Here is a 19502-nt window from a genome sequence, read left to right on the forward strand (position 1 = left end):
ACCCTTACATTGACGTGTTCTCCCTACCATGACAAAGGTGGATAAAGGTGGAAAGATTTCATGTAAACCATGGACACCAGTGAGGTTCACAAGTCATTGAAGAAAAAAGGTTCAGCGCACTGTCTAGTGGGTCTAGATGACCCAACGCCCAATGTTAAAATGCCTAGGATAGCACAAGGGTTACGTAATTTTTTTTAAAAAAATCCTTCTGCCTACCTCTGTTTTTTCTTTTCTTTAAAAAACTACTATTTTATAAGTGTTTTGTATTTACAATTGTATGCCAACACTGGCACAACCCCACAAAAAATAAAATAATATACTAAAAAAAGACCTTTGCAAACTAATAACCATGTCAATAATCAGAGTTTTTCATCAATGAGCAATTGAAAATGACATTTAAAAAATACTAAAAGTGGCCAGCAGATGGCGGTAGATCAAGATTTCCCTTGTTTGCGCTTGCTCATAATCACCTTATAAATGCTGAACACTGGAATGCGGTCAGTCTTGTTTGTTTGTTTGTGTGGTCAACAGTAATAGATGTCATACTATTGCTATTTTTTCTTTTCTTCCTTTTCACTGCTTCCCTTTAAGTCTTCTTTTGTGGAGCAGGCAGAGGAGGGCTGATCATAAAACGCTGACCAAGCCTCGTGGCATCTCATAATACAATCTAAGCCAACAGCTGCTGGAGCCGCGATGACCTAAATATTGTCTGATGCGTTCAGTGGACTAAAAGGTTCTGTGTCCCTCCCTAACGTTGTCCGATTTCTTTCATTTGTGTTGTTTCCAGATAATAAAATATTATTTTTTTAAATTTCAAACGCATGATTAACTGTCAAATTCGTATTTGCATAAGTATTTCCTTGCATTAAATATTGAATTCCTGCAGGCACTCCAGAATTCCCCTTTGGGAATGTGCGCGTTGCTCATCTTTGGACATGTTCAGAAGATTTCCTCTGGGCAGTGTCTGAGCACATTGCCACTATGAAGTCAATGAAGTTTATTTGAAGAAACCATTTGGCCTTGCAGAGCCCTTGTAACCCCTTAGCAACTCATCACCATGTATATTAGACACACTCTCTTGAATAGCACTTAAACAGCAATCACCATGAGGAGTAAGGAGCGTGAAATTGTGCTCTCAAAATTCCAGACAATGTTGCGTTGCTGCTCTCCCTGTGGCTCGGTGTGTTTAAATCAAGGTTATTTTTTTTGCCCTTATTGTTTTCACAGTTCTAATGTTCAAACCAGAGACTGACTTCATGCTCTATAATGGTCCGGCTGCTTTTAATTAGCTCTATACTTCATTGTTAATTGGATGTCACATTGAGTCAAGCTGAAGTCCATTTTCAAAAATGAACATGTCTTTTTTTGTTAATTTGAAGATTTTATTGCTTGAAACACAAACGTGTTATTTCATTCATTCGTGAATTAAACTCATACATCATTGCATAACTGTTAGTTTCTATCATTTGGAGCATTATATTATTTTTTTGGAATGTAAACATTTGTTGGAAGCATATTTGTCATATTTAGACATAAAACTACATTTAGTTTAAAAAAAAAAGTAAAAAGCATTTAAATTTCTATAAATAAAATACATTCAGGCATTTCCAATTCAATTTCTAGACAAAAAGCATAATAAAATCAATTAATGGTAAATGTCAGTACGCATATATTTGGTATTTTTAGCCAATGAGATTTTAAATTTGATTACCTAAAATGTTCACAGTAAAGGAAAATATGAAAAAACGTTTTCTGTGAGAGTAAGCTTTCCGGTCTGGTGCTCCCCAATAAAATGCATTTCCCGCCACGTGTTAAAAAGCAATAAATATTAAAAAATAATATAGCTAGAACATTTCAAGTATCAAATCATTTTTGTATTCACTGTTTGACATTACAAAGGGTGCTGAGCAGCGAGCACTAATGCTGTAGAAGTAATGGGAGTCACTCAGAAATGGTTCTCACCGCCTACCACACATTGTGTCCTCGCATAGGAACACTGTGGGTAATTCAAGATGTATCCTGAGCACAGAATCCATAGCGAACAGTCAATCCACTCTGGCTTTATGGCTTGTCAATGTTTTGTCATTTTGTGGATTAAAAGACAAAAAGTTCCCTGAGACAATTGGACTATTTCCTATTTCCGGCTGCAATGTGTCTTCTGGTCACAGACTCCAGCCTCCTCCTCTCAGCTTCCTCTGCTTTCCGTCTTTCCTCTTTCAGCTCCTTGTACCGCCACTTGGGGATTTGTAGTAGATCCACCCCTCCTTCTCTGGCGCTGCTCTTTCTTCGTATGTTTACAGGTTCAGTCATGAGTGTGGGAGCCTTGCTCACCCTTACTTTGGGGATGCTGAAGCCCGGTCTGACGCTACTCCTCCTCAGCACCATGTGCATGGGTAACAGGCTGGTTCTCCTGAGCTCTAGGGCTTGGTTATACACTACTCTTCCAACACTGGAACTCCTATGTCGAGGCACCAATCTCTGAACTTGAAGGCTGGCTCGGCGGTCTTCTGCACTTTTGGCGACCAGAGTGACCCGCGAGTTTTGGAAGTGTTTGAGGTGGCTGTCCACTCTTTCTGGGTTGGTGGAGCGCAGCTCTTTGGCCCGCTGCTGCCGAAGAATCTCTGGAACTGCATAGCGACGTTTGCCCACACTGGGAGGACTGTCAGGACACACCTGAAACAAAACCAGCAGCTTCCATTAAACATCATAGTTCCTAGTTGTCATTCCAAAAAAGGCAAAACCTTTAAATCTTATTACAGCATCTTTTAATTTTATCACTCACAGTGTGACATGCTACTGCAATAAAAGGGCTCCTGATGGCAGTTGTAACAGACACCATGTGGTCAATCACACCCTCATCCTCTGGATTGGTGACATTTGCGATGTTAAAGATGTTCCGCACCGTATCTGACAGGCGTTTTAGGCAGCCACGGGGCTCCTGAGCTTTGACGGCAAGAGAAGCCAGTGGAGGCCACTCTAAACTGGATGGAAAACAAAATAATTTTAACTTTAAATCTTTAAATAAAGAGAAAAAAATCACCAGAAAATAAATATATTTTTGTAAATTAAAATCTGTGTTCAAACCCCTCAGCAACTACAACACTGTAGAAATAGAATTTGGAAAACAGCCAGGTGTGAGCTTTACCTGTACGTGTCGCAGAACTGGTATGGGCAAGGGCGCTCCATCAGGCGTATCATCATCCAAGCCGTTTCATAACGTCCCGTGAACAGAGCCCATTCTCTAGCAGTCAAATTGCGACCATGATCCCTTGCATCCAAAGAAGCCCCTGGTGGAATCAAAGGAAAAATGCAGAAACTGGGACACAGACGTGCAAAATCAGCTGAAAATGATGAAGTTAAGTTGTAGGAAAGAAACTGTTCAAAGACGATAAATGGAATCCATCAACCTTAAACATTTGCTCGGAAAATTTTCAATCAGCTTCAAAGATGTTACTTATGATTAAGTTATGATGGAAAATATGTGAGTTCTTAGCTTTTAATCTGTTACGGAAGGAGATGGAGTTTAGGCACCAGAAGCTCGTAAGGAAGATGGTAGAATGCATGGGTTAGTGTAAATTATTTTTGAATTATTTTGATAAGACAGAAAGCAAATATATTAACAAATATATTTAAATATATAATATGTCCATACAATTGCAAATTAACCACACATACATTTAAAAAAAAGTTTTCTTAACAAATTGTTCTATTGTATTTTAATAATCAGTTTTAATAATAAATAAAAGGGGAGTTTTAACATTTTTTACATCTTAAGCTACGTTTGCTCTGCCGTCAGCAACAAGCTCAAGCGAGCACTAACAATGAAAAGCCTATTTACATATATGCTCTAAATACAAAATGCATGGCCATTTAACGTGCGTTAAAGTTAACCAGGTCGAGCTTTGATCAGTCGGGCATCTCAAATTTGGTTGTAATGATGGATGGCGTCCCTCTTAATTCACGGAAGTGCCAAACTTTTGAAAACTGATCATGAAGGAGAAATTGATTCCGGCTGGAATTATATGACACCAAGTTTTTTATATATCGGAATAGAGCAGTAAAAAAAAGCCTGGAGAAAGATTTGTCCCCGCTTCAACATTTTGCACCAAGCCTCTTCCAGCTGTAGGTGACAGACATGCACTAGCAAATAGTTTGATCATCCAGTGTGTGTTTAAAAATCCACATTCAGCACGTTCATCGAAGCGCATCACGTCCCCAGTGTGAACAATTCTCATCTTTAATGTTTTGCAATAAAAACTAGAATAGTTAAACACAATTAAATCATTTTTACACAATACAATCATAATAAAAGGTTTAAAAAAATCTTACTAACAGATGTTCCACCTTTTTTTCTTTCTTTATTGTTTTGTATGTATTCTGATGAAGTGTTTGCCATTTTCATGCATGCACTGTCTCGTTTCTGTTGAGGCAGAACAGTCAGTGTAGTTACATGTTTTGCTTACCTGCCAGCATCAGCGCACGCACACATTCCATCCTGCCCTGCATGGCAGCTTTCATCAGAGGGGTGAAGCCATGGCAGTTTCTTCTTTCAATGTCCAACCCAGAGTAGTAGTTGAGCAGATAGTTGGTGATCGTTATGTGGCCTTTAACAGCAGAGAGATAAACAATAATTACAGTGAGTCAGAACGAAGCAGCCAAAACAACAGCAGCAAGAGGGATCCAACAAGTTCCCATTCACCATCATTTTGGAAGGAAAAAGTCCACATTCGTTTGACAAACTATGCACTTTTGTTCAACCATAGATGGCAGGAGTGGAAAGTTTTCTGTGTTTCGGTCTGTGTAAGCACTTGTGCCAAACTGTGTGTGTAATTTCTGCACACATCAAGCATCACCTTGCTGCAGCCTGTCAGCATTTGTGAGCACACAACTAAGCCTAATGTAACACTAAATTGCCAGGTTGTGTCTGTGTTACCTGCTTGTGCGGCGGTGATCAGGGCGGTGTTTCCCTCACTGTCCTGCCAGTTGACATCCAGATATGGACACTGAGATAGAGCTATGACAACGTCCACAAAACCATGGTAGCACGCTATCAAAAGCCCTGTCTGAAGAATGGATCAGAGAAGAAAAAAAAGCAAAACATTAAAGTTAGAATCTGAAACATTTTCTAAAAAGTATGCAATTTATGGATTCTCTGTGGGACTGACATCTACTTTCACTGACAAACCTGGAAAAAATAAACAATCTACCTATCAAAAGTTCATGTATACTTTTAGGTGATGGGGTTTTACACATGTGCTCTAGCCAGAATAAAGATCTTTTTATACGTGAGTGAACAAATGTGCGAAATTTAGTCTCTGGGTGTGAATTCATGAGCATGGGAATTTGGAAAGCTTCTGCGAAAAGTTGCAAACGTTCCAAAAGGTGCAAGCTCGTCTCAAAAAAGGCAAAGATTTGAATCAGCAAAATTATTTGCAACATTAGTTACACACAAAATGTTCAAAAATTATATATTTTTAACCAAATAAAAGAATATCAGATACAATATTTTAAAGGGAAAGCTCAATATCTCATCTATTCCTATACATGGTCAAATCAATGTAAAAGAAAATTACAGTTTTTGCATGGACTTTTTAACTATTTTCAGTTATCTAGCTTCTAATTTATCCTAAATGTGCCAGGATTAGCTGCAAAGCTACTTTTCATCTGCAGTCCCAGGTTTCCAGGTTGATATATGGCAAAAACACATAAAATCAACAATAAAAATGTAAACAAAAAGAAAAAAAACTTTTCTGTTTTATCAAAAAAACTTACATTTTGATTGATTCATTGTGTACAATAATAAAACCATTTAACCCTTGTGCTATCTTAGATGACCCCACCCTTACATTGACGTGTTCTCACTACCATGACAAAGGTGGATAAAGGTGGAAAGATTTCATGTAATCCATGGACACCAGTGAAGATCACAAATCATTGAAGATAAAAAGGTTCAGAGCACTGTCTAGTGGGTCTAGATGACCCAACTCCCAACGTTAAAGTGCCTAGGATAGCACAAGGGTTAAAGCAGGGTTGAGAGAACCCAGGCCTCGAGGGCCGGTGTCGAACAGGTTTTCCAACCAACCTGCCATTGAAGCTCCTTATTGGCTAAACAAAACCTGATCCAGGTAATCAACAACATATAAGGCATGATTTCTGGGAAACCAACAGGAGGCCGGCCCTCGAAGCCTACAATTTGACATCCTTGATTTAAATGTTCAAAATGTGATATGGATCCAACACTGACAAGCAATATTTACGTGTGCAGGTTCATGCAACTTAGGAAACAAGACATGGCCTCTTCAAGAGTGTATGCATTGTTGTTGGGATTTGAATATGAGTTCAGATTTGGATTTTACATTTTGTATAACCCTTGTGCTATCTTAGATGACCCCACCCTTACATTGACGTGTTCTCCCTACATGACAAAGGTGGATAAAGGTGGAAAGATTTCATGTGATCCATGGACACCAGTGAGGTTCACAAATCATTGAAGAAAAAAGGTTCAGAGCACTGTCTAGTGGGTCTAGATGACCCAACTCCCAATGTTAAAGTGCCTAGGATAGCACAAGGGATAAATGAACACATGGCATTAATGTCCTCTTTTCTTGAGTTATGTTGCTTTTGAGCCCAAAATAAATAGTCAGAGGAAAAGAATCTAACTAAAAACACTTTAAAAAATTTGTTAAAAGTGAATTTATCCTTCCTCTGAAGTCCTACTTTTTATGTGTAATGTAATTCATAATATTTTCATAGAAAATATAGTTAAGAGGTTCTACAAGAGATGACTAGTCAGCCACGAATAATGTTTAAAAGTTAACACTGATGGTTTTAATTTCCTTTTTGGCAGCTCCAGCATGACACATAATTGTCTTTTTCTGCAACAAGTTCCTTTTCTTGTTCTTTTATGTGTTTACAATAACTGAAAGCTTTTTCTTGCACCCAGGACTCCTATTAATATATATTTCTGTCAAATAAATCCAGTAAGCACATTGAAATGTATCTAAAAAGTACAATGTACAGTGATGATTTTAGCTTCAGGTCAAAGCAAGTTTTGGGTGTAACGCCTGGTAACTGGAACAGATTTCACCTCTGAGATATCCCAAATCCCCGACTGAACAGAGGAGATTTATGGAGTCATATCAGTATATTAAAATGTCTTTGTGCAAATTTAATTAAAACCATAAGAAAGAACTATTCCAGCAAGAATAATGGATAAATATTATGATATTAAAGTGAGTCGTCACAAAATGTTCCAGGTTTTAATATTCCCTGAGCAGATTAGATCCCTGTGTCATGGTGTCAGTAACACAATGTTCTGTTAAAATCAGTCCTAAAATCTGCCTAATACTTCCCACCTCGTGCTAATTTTTTAGATTTCATTTTATTAATACACCGAACCTCCAGTAATAAGTTTTCAGTGATTCAAACTACAGTCTTAATTGAAATTCCGTAAACTCTGTTATGTGAAAAGTTGCTGTGTCATAAGATTTATAATCTTTTCTTATATTAATCACGCCATAAATCATTTTTGCTAAATGTTGTGATCTGCAACACTGCACTGTTTCTTAATTGCTTACAGTATAGTAGCTCATAGGATGTGAACAGTAGAACAGCTATTGTCTACCTGTAATCCAAACTGACCTGTAAACAAGACTGGCTGTCGGCCATCCAGTGATGTAATCACACTAATGTTGTCAGACTGAGGCTAAAGGTCTCACTAGAGTTCTGTGGAGTAGCTGCTGGACTGCCAGCAAGACTTTCCCATCAACTGGCACGGCTTCTGATAATTCCATCTGTTTAGACACTCTCCTGTAAACCTTGTCTCCGCCGCCTTTGCGCTTTCCCTCACACACACAAACACACACAAGCACACATATTCCTGGCAACCCTCCAGCCTCGCTGTGATTTACAGAAACCCCCATGCCCTGCAGCTTGTCTGGAGCAATTTAAGTTGTCTGACTTGCAGTTTGCACTGAGAATTTGCCTCACAAGCACACACCAAATTTTTTATTTTTTCTTTGCTCTTTTTTTCTCCACATTTTTTTATGGTAAACCCTACAATAGCCGAAGGTATGACAGGGATATTGAAAGAAAATGCACACCAAGCATAGAAACTGATGGGAGTTCCTTAAAAAATGCTTGGTGTGCAAAATAAAACACATAGTATAGAAAGTAACACCACCTAACTGATTGACAAATCAATTATATCCAGTCGTTTAGGAAAGGTGAAGGTAAAAAAAAAAGATTGATTTGCAGCATAGCAGTTTGAAAACCTCTCTGTCACTTATTTGGAAATTGTACTTTGTAAGTCATCACCCCTCCATATTGATGGAGATGATGGAGTTTTGGGATATTTTATACAACGTGCAAGAAATTACTGGCCGCTTATTGTTAAATCGAAACTAAACAACTCATTTTATTTAAGATTGAGGGAAATGAAAGCTTTCCAGCTGTCACAGAGCTGGAAACCAGAGGAAATCCTGTACAGATCAGTAGGGTACATCCTGTACAGAGTTAACTCACAAACACACATCTGTGCACTCATGCCTACAGGTCAATTTGGAATCACCCGTTAACCTAACATGCATGCATTTAGACTAGCCCTAGCAGAGATAGCAACTATCTCACCTTGTTAACTGCAGAGGGAACTTTTTTACTACCTTTCCAAATTGAAGACAGACTTTTTAATTTTTTTTATGCAGAAATTGCATGACTTAATCTTGGAATACCTTTGTAGCCATCGTCTACTTTAGAGAAGAATTTTGTTGTATAAGTATGTAAAATGCAACTCTTGTTTTAATATTGGGTTAAATGAATGAAATGCAATCAAATTGAATTGAATGAGTTATTCTCACAATAAAGGTTTAAAAAATCATCTAAAGTTTTCCCGGCAAAAGTGTTTTTCAGATTTCACTGAAGCAGACATTTTAAAATAAGCAAGAAAAGTCCTTGTACTGCCCCCAGTGGAATGATAATGAACTGCAGGGCTAGAAAACACGGACCAAGTTATATACAGTGGGCTTTTAAGGAACCTTTGGATAATGCTAATGTGATAGGGAACTCAGAAAGGGTGTCAGGAGCTCTGTATTATTGCACAGTCTTCTCCAGCTATGATGACAAAATCTAATTTGTACACTATGGTTGTCTTGTAAACAAATGTTTGAATACAGTACAGGCCTATTCAAACCGAATGTCACACAAACTCCCATGCTCATGCACACCAGTAATCTGGAGAAAATCCAGAGCTAGGAATAGAAAGGCTTAACCCCATGAGTTCAAATGAAACAGAGAGCGGGAGAGGGGGGGGGGCAACAAGGGAGGTTAACTGCTTTCATGTGGAAATGCTGAACTTTTCCTAAAAAGGAGGAAAAAGGTGTTATACACGATGTGACACTTACATTTACTTCTTTGTTGAGATTTCCTCTGATTTTTTGAAGATAAAAAGATCCGTATTTGCACTTCTTGCTTTTTTTTGTTTTTATACACATTAATTTTCGTAGAGGTTCAAATCATTCAAATCCATCAATCTAAGGCCTACCAGTTAAGGGAAAATATTTTCTCCTATAGGTTGCTGTTAAACTTAATGAAAATGGATTTGAATAGCTAACCTTGTACAAAACAAATAAAAAAATCCAAAAAATCCAAAAGAATCCAAGCAAACAGTGAATGTTCGTAAATGAAGTCCTAATCTAAATACAAACTCACTTTTTGAGACACTCTGCTTCCCTGCAGCGTGCGTAAACAGTTGCATTTACTTAATGGATTACATTTGTGTTTAAGGACATACGCACACTCACACAGGCTCTAAATCAGCTTCGGTTGCACGCATTAGAAGCCCCACTGACACACATTTCAGCAGGCCACGTGTCTGTCAATGAACTCCCTGTTAAATGTATTTCTGTCTGCTGTTGAGCTTTCACTTGGCTGTATCAAATCAGATGTGTATGACTGTTGCTTTGATTTTTCCACTTGTCATCGTTCGCTAACTGAATTGTTCTTGTTGTCATCTGCAGGGCTGGATGCCATTATCAACCTCTCTTTTGGTTAGCTGGCTGTTATTAGTGTTGATCAACTGACTTTAAATCAAGATTTGTCAGACGCTTTATTGTTCACTAATCAGGGGATGTTTCAATTGTGACGACTGAGTTTTCTGGAGGTTTTTTTGTGGCTCAATACTGTTATTTCTCCCATTGGCTCTGAAGTACTGAAGGGAACACACAATCCTAAACATGATCAGGTGTGCTTGTGGATGTCACGGTAATTGCAAACCATGAACATGTCATAATAGTCAAAGGAGATAACTCTGATCCCGTGTGCAAACATAAATATGCTAATACTGTCATATAATTATGCCATCGCATCAGAAGCAATTTAAGTCACAGACATGCATTAATCTATATGTGTCCAGAATTAAATACAGACACTTGATTGTCACTTGCATAATAACCTGTCATTACCTTTGTCATTGAAGTCATTGTTTCTGCTGTTGACTTGCCTTCTCTCTATGCTTGTCAACAACAGAACAGTTTAGGAAAATTAGATTATGGTTGTAATTAATCAGGTTTGACAGCACGCACTTTACTTTGGAATGTGCTGCCTTTATGCTGTTCATAAGCATGGTTGAAATGCAAAGTGTCCATTAAAATGTATTGTTTACTGACCATTAAAACTACATCTGTGAGGATTTGAATAGGCTTGGAAATCAAATGAACACAAATAAGTGAAAAGAAAAATAACATGATCGAATTGATAAATGGAGTTTATCAAGCTATAATGGCATGGAGCTTTTAAGACTACTTAGTCCTCTGTGATTCAAAAAGTCACTTTAAAACGGTTGCCACTGCTATTAATTAAAATTCCATTGACAAGTGGAATATTGAAAATGCATGTTTTGACAGCACACTCACATACAGGAACATGGGTGAGCTTGGAATTGTCTTTTCTTTTTTGTTGGTAATTGTGTTTTGCTTGTAGGATTTATCAATAAACAAAAGGAATTTAAGAGTGCTTTCTCAAGAAAAGGTCATTGTAAATGAGCATGTTGACTTAGTACTCAGAGATGGGCTTTAATGAGTGCCACAAAAAAATAAATGACAGTACGATGAGACGTTTACACAACTTGAACAATGATGCATATAGATTTGTGTTGGCTCTGAAAAATATTTTCCTTCACTGATAACTTCTCGGTAACTAAAACTAAATCTTCTGATGATGGTATTTCTAAAATTAACTATGCAGCAACAGCAAACTTAAAATCCTTATCAGGCACAGCAGGTGCAACAATTTTTGCACTGCTTTTTGCCCTTTTTCAAAAATGTATATTATGGAAGTGAGAGTTCCTATTGAAATTATTAAATACAAATGAAAATCTAAGAATGCAATCAGCAGTGAACTGTCAATTATCATAAGTTGGTATATTGGATGCATTTGTTGGGCATTGGTTCACTATAATGTAAAATCAACTTTCAGTTCTTTAGATTTGGTTGGATAACATTAACCACCCACTAAACCAATTATTTTTAATAACAAACAGCCATATTATATTTTTTTACTAAAAAATGGGCAGATCAAAAAGGAGAAAAAACAGCCCAAATCAGTTACTTCTAAGTAAACATAACAGGATGTCATGATAACCTGAGAAAGTATTATCACAAGAACTGGAAATATATTTAAAAAAAAAGAATCATAACTGCTAACTTTTCAATTTACCTCTTTGTTTATTAAAGTACATGTGCCTCCTTTGCAGTGGCTTGTAATCAGCAGGTTAAATGTTTATAGCAGAAAATGAGATCAATTAAATTGAGAACTACATGCATATTTGCACAGCCGAACCTGACTTCTGACCTTGACCTTCAGTGTAACAAAATAAAGCCCACACACACATTGGGGATGTTTTTGAATATGTATTCCAAAATGTGGTTTCTTGACTCTGCCAAGTGAAGCAGGATCATGATGCTGATGACAATTTGATGACTTAGCAGAAGGCTAACGTGAAACAACAGATGGTTTTTAACACATAATCATCTGGGATGTGTTCTAAAAAAACCAAATGGGTAAAATAAAATCTGACATTACTACCCAGAGAATGCTAATGGGTATCATAAATTAGTAAAACAGTCGAACTTTAAAACTGTCCATTGGCTGTCTGTCAGAATGAAATTTATCCCCTTGCTCTGGCCTTAAATAACTGGCTGTGATGCAAAAGCTCAATGGATTCTGCTGCAAAAATGCTATTTCTAGAGCTATGTTTTAATAATAACATTTGATTAAAACAAAAGAAACTATACTGTGATTTTGTCATTTTGAAGTAGTTCTGTAAATTATTTACTAAGGTACCAATCCTGTGTCTGTAAAGGTCTTTTTTTTGTGGACTTATTTAATTCTTCTTTAAAGATCCACTCTGATGAAAATTGTGTTTTTGGTCTTTTTTCCATGTTCTTGCGGCATTTTTCTTGTGATAGACAACATATATAAAGAAAATTAAGCTTGCAATTGCATTTTTTAGTATTTATTAATTCAAATTGTGGTGAATTGGGAACAGATGAAAAAGTGTCAGTGGAAAAGTAGTGTTTTAGTGACATTGGGTGGCAGTTTAGCTCAGGCGGTAGAAAAGGTCGTCCAACAACCGATGGGTTGGCAGATCGATCTCCGCTCTCCCCAGCCAGCTGTCGCCCCCGAGCGTGGCTAGTCTGCAGCTCACCACTCCCCCCAGGGGATGGGACAAAATGCGGAGAAGAATTTCCCCATTGTGGGATATATGAAGTATCAATTATTTTATTTTTCATTATTATTAAAATCTACAAATGATAGGTCACTCCACATCCAAGTAGATGCATTCTAATGTGTCCACTTACAGACAAGTAGATCCTTGCACCTGGCATCTGGCTCAAAATTGAATGACTGTGTAGCTCCAATATTGCCCGCCATTTTTGTTGCACCACTAAATCACTAACTGTGAAGGGCTGTAAGATACTAGAGGTAGCTACTAGAGGAGGGGGGGGGGGGGGTGGCCTTACTCTGCACCAACAGTTCCCCCCACAACTCAGAGGCAAAGTTCTTATGAATTACTGCCGCGCTGCAGAAACTACGTCCTGGAAAACGACACAGATTTTGGATTTTGCCTAATAATTGCATCCTAAAGACCACTGGGAACGCTTTTACAATAGATAAGAAGACGGTCAGAGAGGGATTTTCACACTGTCTTATGACTTTTTGCCCATATGTTTGTGTGCTGTTATGGGAACTGAGTTAGACAGATTATTTTCTTTAAACCGTTTTCCTATGTTTTAATTTTTAATAAATTATGCTATATGTTAGAATCAGCTCTGCAGCTGCCTCATTGTGATGGACTGTCTGTTTGCAGCTTTTGGACACCTATGCATAAAACATTCATGTTCAACATCTGCTAAGTTATGGTGTTCTGAAACTACACAACACAGCACAACAGGGAAGTGAAAGAAGAAGAACTAGTGCATTTTGATACATATTTTGTGAGTTGTGAAACATGCTATTTCTGTCAATTAACTCCCAGTAGGTTCATTTTCATTAGCCTGAAAACACCTGAGAAAGCCCAAGTAAGTCAGCAGCGCAAAAATAAGCTTATTATATCAACACCCCCTGACTGACAGCAGCTCCACCCTTTGTGAAAAAAATAAATAAACAAACAAACAAAAAACACAATTTGACTAAAATGTTGCACAAAAGTTTAACTTTTTTTGACTATAAACTGACTTTTTCCAACTCTTAACTTTTCTAAAGAAAACTTTCTGTGGGTGACTGAGTTACTGTAGGTGTGTTATATACCCTGTTATTCCCGTCTGTTTCCTTAACCTCCTCCTTGGTCACACCGTGCCGTATCATTATCCGGACGATCGCCGCATTGTTTGTGCAGCACGCCCTGAACAGGGACAGCAGCTCTGGGCTCTCCGGAGACGGACTGCGCTCGGAGTCCGCGAACGCATCATCCGGAGGGTAGAAGGAGTCATCCGAAGCGATGGTCCGACAGTCATCCAAGTCCTCGAAGTCAACTTCTTCGAATTCATCGCTGTCCTCCTCGCTGTCTTCATCCTCCTCCTCGTACGCGCTCAGGTAGTTCTCCTCGGAAGTGGAGGTTACAGGCTCCTCGATTATGGTTGGATGGATTTGTCCGGTGTTTTGTCCGGTGTTTCCTCCGGCTTTTCTCTGCTGCTGGAGCTGTTTGACGCGGACCGATGAGGCGCCTCCTCCATCCCTTTCGTCCGTGATCAGCACCATCTAACCCCCAAACCTAGGGCACTGTCCTCGGCCCGGGGGAGAGTGTTTGGCGCAAGCATGTGATTAACTATCACCTAAAAAAAATCAAAACAAACAAAATTCCCTCACATTGCTTAGAGAAGACAGCAAAACACTGAAACACAGTCTTGGTGGCCGTCAGAAGGTTTCAGAAGTTGAACTGTTGCGCGCAAAAGTCTTACCGTCCGTGACCGTCATCTCTGGAGTTGAGTTTGTGTCCATGCAGCCATGAAGCTCCTCTGAAGTTGCAGTGGCGCGTTCTGAAAACGAAATCTCCTTCCTTAAGTTGTTCAATGTCTGCGAACCAAACAGGAAACTTTAACGAGTTCTGAAGCAGAAAGTAAAAGCAGCTCTGCGCGCACATTCCCATGAAGGGCGGAGAGAGAAACTAGTCTGTTAACCCAGAGCCACCTAATCCGATTAGACGCAACTAGGATCTCTGTGTGCGTGTGCGCGCGACTGTGGCGTGTGCATGCAGGTCTTCTAGTAAGAGATTAATCCCGCTGGATCCAGATCTATATTTATTATTTTTAGATAACACATGGTCATGCGTCTTTCTTCATGCCTGCTATCTTTTTTGAGTGAAAAAAAAAACTCTTCAATTGCAGGCCTATTTCTACTTTTTTTTTTTTTACTATTTTCAATTCCTTCCTTCTCATTCCTTTGTATTTTGAGGTCAAAGGTATAAAGAGGTCTTTTGTCTTTGTCTTTTTCTGATTCACATAAGACATACTTAAAGACCCACTCCGATGAAAATTGTGTTTTTGGTGTTTTTTACATGTTCTTGTAGCATTTTTCTCATGATAGAGGTCATATATAGAGAAAATCAATATTAAATTAGCATTTTTGTGTATTTCTTTATTCAAATCTTTGTGAATCAGGAACAGATGAAAAATGCAGTGTAAACAAATGGATGATTTGGAAATGGAGTGCAGGCTTACTCCCCAGCAACGGTCCTGCCCATCACTCAGAGGTGAATTTTTAATGAACTCCTGCTGCTCTGCAGAAACTATGTCTGAGAAAATGACACAAGTTTTTGGATTTTGGCTAAAAACTGCATAATGACAATTAAAAGAGTAGCAGAGAATGCTTTCCCGATAGATCAAAAGGTGATTGGAGTGGGACTTCAAATGAAGGGGAAAACCAGGCTTTAGGAGCCAGGGTCATGTTCACTGAACGTCCTAAATATTTTGCCTTGAATCTGCAAATAAGATGGTTACATTATTGCGACCCAAGGGCTGCATTTTCTGTGATCATATTTACTGTAAACATGAGATTAAGTATTTTCCAAACAGCTGCAGAAGTCTACTTCCTTCTTAGACTTTTACTTTGGTGGCCACTTGCCATAATCTATGACAGCCAATGCCCTTTATAATTTGGCTCTAAACCACACATACAAGATTAATGAAATTCAGTTTTCATATAAACTAATTTGCGGCAATGGAGGACAAAATTGATAATTTTCAGTTAAACGGAAGGAAACTAAATTCAAAAGTGGACCATGTAACCCATGTGCCATCCTAGGCACAACATTGTGAGTTGGGTCATCTAGACCCCACTATACAGTGCACTGAACCTTTTTTCATCAATGATTTTTGATCTTCACTGGTGTCCATGTATTACATGAAATCCTCTTCACCTTTATCCACCTTTGTCATGGTAGAGAGAACACGTCAATGTAAGGGTGGGCTCATAGGATAGCCCAGAGGGCTAAAAGACTTACAGATCTCTGCACAATTTGTGTGCAAAACATGCAACCTTTTAGGACAACTTTATTCATAGAGATGGAGGTGGAGCAAATCTTAAGAAATTTGTATTTCCATTTAAATTGTCAGTGTTCAGTGAACGTCCACAATAAAATAAATTGACAGATTTATTTTTAAGGTTATTACACATTTTAAAACAAATGGGTCTTGAAAAAAAATCATTCAAAGCTAGCTGGAATTTATTATTTATGTTATACTGAAGGTTTAGTATTCAATAAGAATGTTTAAAGTTAAAAATTTTAATGTAAGAAACAAAAAAAGTCCAGATGGGGTTTTAAAAATGTGACTTTGAGCAACACTGTCACAAAACAGGCAGACGGCTGGTTCCAACTGCAGCAAGTTTATTAGCTCAGCTAAAAGTCCACAAAGCTAGATCAGGGTCAGGCAGGCAGGGGTCAATCACGAGCATGAGAGCGTCAGAGAGAATGAGGTAGTCAGGATCCAGGCGTGAGTCGGGGCAGGCAGCAGACAAACAGAGTCAGAGACAAAACAGGGTCAGAAGATCAGGACTGGATTTAACGCTCCGTAATGCAGTCAGAGTGGCACAAACAATGCTTTGCACTGAGTGAGGCTCAGTGGAGTACTTAAGTGTACATATTGTAAATGGAAGTGTGTATTGCTGAAATTGTGCACTGGGCTTGCTGGGAGATGCAGTGTGTTTAGAACTCTGGAGATGGTTACTTACGATGACCAGAGGGGGAGACAGAGCACTGACCTCTGACAGAGACTTTAATTTAATCCCAAACAAATATTAATATGATTCTAATCAAGGTTTAATCAAAGCTGCTTTGTTTTTCAGTTTTTATTTTAATCGTATTTATCAAATAGATAATTGTCTGTAAAAAATAATCTAAATTCTCGCAAATGCTTCCGTTAGAAGAAAATGGATTCATATTTCAAACCTGTGAAGAGGTTTGTGATTAATTTTAGGTGAAAAACTAAAGTTCATTAAAAAAAAAAGCAGGAATTGACAAGTAAAATGATTCATCATTCTGCCACATTTCAACAAACCTACAAGAATTTCTCTGAAACCACTGTGAATAATTTTGTATCTGTTAAGGAATTTAAATTTAATCAGATTACTGTATGAGCGATAAAGTCCTTTTTCACAAGTTAAATAGTGTCATAGCTAAAAGGGTCTTTCTTTTGACTGTGTACGTACAAATATGGCACCTCAAAGATCAACAAAATATTCTTTATCAAAGCGTTATTTTTGAATTCAACATACGGTAATTTCCTAGAGGTAAATACAAAGATGAATGGATGAAAACTGTTTCTAAATCTCAATGATAAACTTTAAAGTCCCCTTCTCTCTAGACCACATGTGTCAAACTCAAGGCCCGGGGGCCAAATGTGGCCCGCAAGAGCATAACAGTTTTTAATTTCTTAGAATAAAAATAAAAATTGGTGTGTATTTATTCATATCTAGGGGGAATTGGACTTGAAATATCGGATTGGGCAACTATACATTAGGACTTAAACACTGTCCATATAACCTAACCTGACAGAATCAAATGTAAAAGGATTTATGCTAAAGTAACAAGCAAACACATGTTTTCTATGCAACTGTAATTGTCACAAAGTTACAATGAATACATAATGAGTTATTTAACATTAAGGAATAGTTACATTTATTTTTCATTACATTTAGTTACATGTATAAGTTATATCTGGCCCTTTGAGGACAACCACTACGCTGATGTGGCCCTCGGTGAAATGAGTTTGATCTAGACCATAATTAATATTGATTAAAAAGTCATAAAAACCCTTGAGTTCTTTATTTTTCTGCAGCCAGCAAAGTATGGGAACTCTGTGGTCATGATCAAGGACATTCAAAAATGAAATAAGGCGTTTGCTGGTAGAAGTAGCAAAGTTTCTATTAACCAAGAGAGCAGCTGTATCAGAAACCTTTGACCACTTGAACTGGGTAAAAAATGCACTTCTTCCAACCGGTCATTATGGAATTCAAGGCCCTGAATGTATTCCATGAACATATACCGGTGGACTGAGCGTGCTCCTGTGTGCCTTCCTGCTTTCAGTCGTTCATTTATTTGCCCTAAAACCACAAACCACCAAAACACCCACACACCGCGCTCTCTTCTGTGGCATGTTGCAGCAGTACAAAGGTTTCCTGTGTCCCCCCCCTGAAAACAAGCGCTGAACTGTTAGGTTTGTGTAATAAAAACTCTGACTAGAAATCAGGTGTTTATGTTAGGTTAAAATAGGGATGTCTTTGTGTAGGATTTGCTTTGGAAATGTTTTTTTCTCCTTTTGTTGCAAAAACTGAATGCTTTAAGTCTTAACAACCTAATTAGGTGGTTTCGTTGTTTAATTAGTTAATGAGTCCAGCACACATATATTTGCATTTTTAGAAGCTAAGTGCAACACTTAAATTATCACTAAAAGAAACCTTTTGTTGCCAGTAAATGAGGAGAAATTCAGAAGTACTCAATAGGCAACAATGGCTTTTAATTACATTGTTTTTGCACTGAGAGGTCATGTGTGCAAAAACAACTTTAACACATGACCTGGTTGAAAGTGCCACATTTATCAAAATCCCATTCATGCTCCTCAAATGCTCTTGCATGGGTACACACAAGGGTTTTGAAATGCAAACAAAGTGATAAAGCATCACTAATGGAATTGAGGCTTTTTCGAGGAACCATTGTTGGTGCCAAAACACAAAGTTCAGTACAGAGCATGACTGAAAACCACAGTAGACCATGTGTGCTAAATGTTGAACGGTTGAAAAAAGCTCCTCTGTGGTTTCCTCACCCAAGCTCAGGTCCTCTACCAGAGGCCTGGAAGCTTCAGGGTCCTGCGTAGCCACTCCTCCAGCTTGGGGGTTACTGCCCCGAGTGCTCCAATTACCACGGGTACCCCTGTCACCTTCACTTTCCAGGCTTTCTCCAGTTCTTCTCTGAGTCCCTGGTATCTCTCCGGTTTCTCATGTTCCTTTTTCCTGATGTTCCCTCTCCTTCTCTACCACTTTCATAGGTGTTTCCTAATTTGACTTTGGGGTTTCCAGTCCATATTCTGCACACATGTTCCTGTATATTATTCCAGCCACTTGGTTGTGGTGCTGTATAAGAAAATTAATTGATTAAACTGAAATACTAGAATGATGAAAGAGTTTTAACCTGATGTAAAAATTCATATCATATTTGACACACACATTTCTTAGATCCCTATATCTCATTAGCATGATCCAAATATTCCTTGTATTGTATATAACTTGAAAAACATTTGTTGATAATTGTACTTCATAATAAAGATATACCATGTTAAAAATGTGTGGATCAAATTTGAAACAGTGGCTAAATTAAGCAAGTTTTTCTCGAATACCCATGTCAACATTTTTACATCTTAAACTAAATGAAAAAAATCTTTCAATTCTTTGATGTAGTGGGCTATTAAGGGTTAAGAGTTTTAATTTTATTTTTACGATGTACGATATTCTATGTA

At 38.0% G+C, this 19502-nt stretch overlaps 1 protein-coding gene across 1 annotated transcript; it reads right to left on the reverse strand.

The window, feature by feature from the left end:
- Positions 1-1360: 1360 nt before the first annotated feature.
- Positions 1361-14703, reverse strand: ankrd33ba (ankyrin repeat domain 33ba). Its single transcript, XM_020712618.3, has 7 exons — positions 14454-14703; positions 13804-14327; positions 4934-5063; positions 4464-4604; positions 3146-3287; positions 2783-2981; positions 1361-2673 (listed from the first exon to the last, which is right to left on the reverse strand). The coding sequence occupies exons 2-7, from the start codon at positions 14251-14253 to the stop codon at positions 2128-2130; spliced, it is 1608 nt and encodes a 535-aa protein (XP_020568277.1). The 5' UTR covers positions 14254-14327; positions 14454-14703; the 3' UTR covers positions 1361-2127.
- Between the last annotated feature and the right edge of the window lie 4799 nt (positions 14704-19502).

This window comes from Oryzias latipes, chromosome 20 (assembly GCF_053564925.1).
Source record: "Oryzias latipes strain Hd-rR chromosome 20, Olatipes_Hd-rR_3.1".
NCBI classification, from domain to species: Eukaryota; Metazoa; Chordata; class Actinopteri; order Beloniformes; family Adrianichthyidae; genus Oryzias; species Oryzias latipes.

What these genes read in the sequence shown, in the direction of transcription:
- ankrd33ba (XM_020712618.3), bottom strand. Translation starts at nt 14,253, where the DNA reads ATGGTGCTGATCACGGACGAAAGGGATGGAGGAGGCGCCTCATCGGTC. An exon ending in GCGTGCGCTGATGCTGGCAG is followed by an intron (nt 3,288 to 4,463) that starts GTAAGCAAAACA and finishes TGATTCCACCAG; the next exon opens with GGGCTTCTTTGGATGCAAGG. An exon ending in CAGTTCTGCGACACGTACAG is followed by an intron (nt 2,982 to 3,145) that starts GTAAAGCTCACA and finishes TTTTCCATCCAG; the next exon opens with TTTAGAGTGGCCTCCACTGG.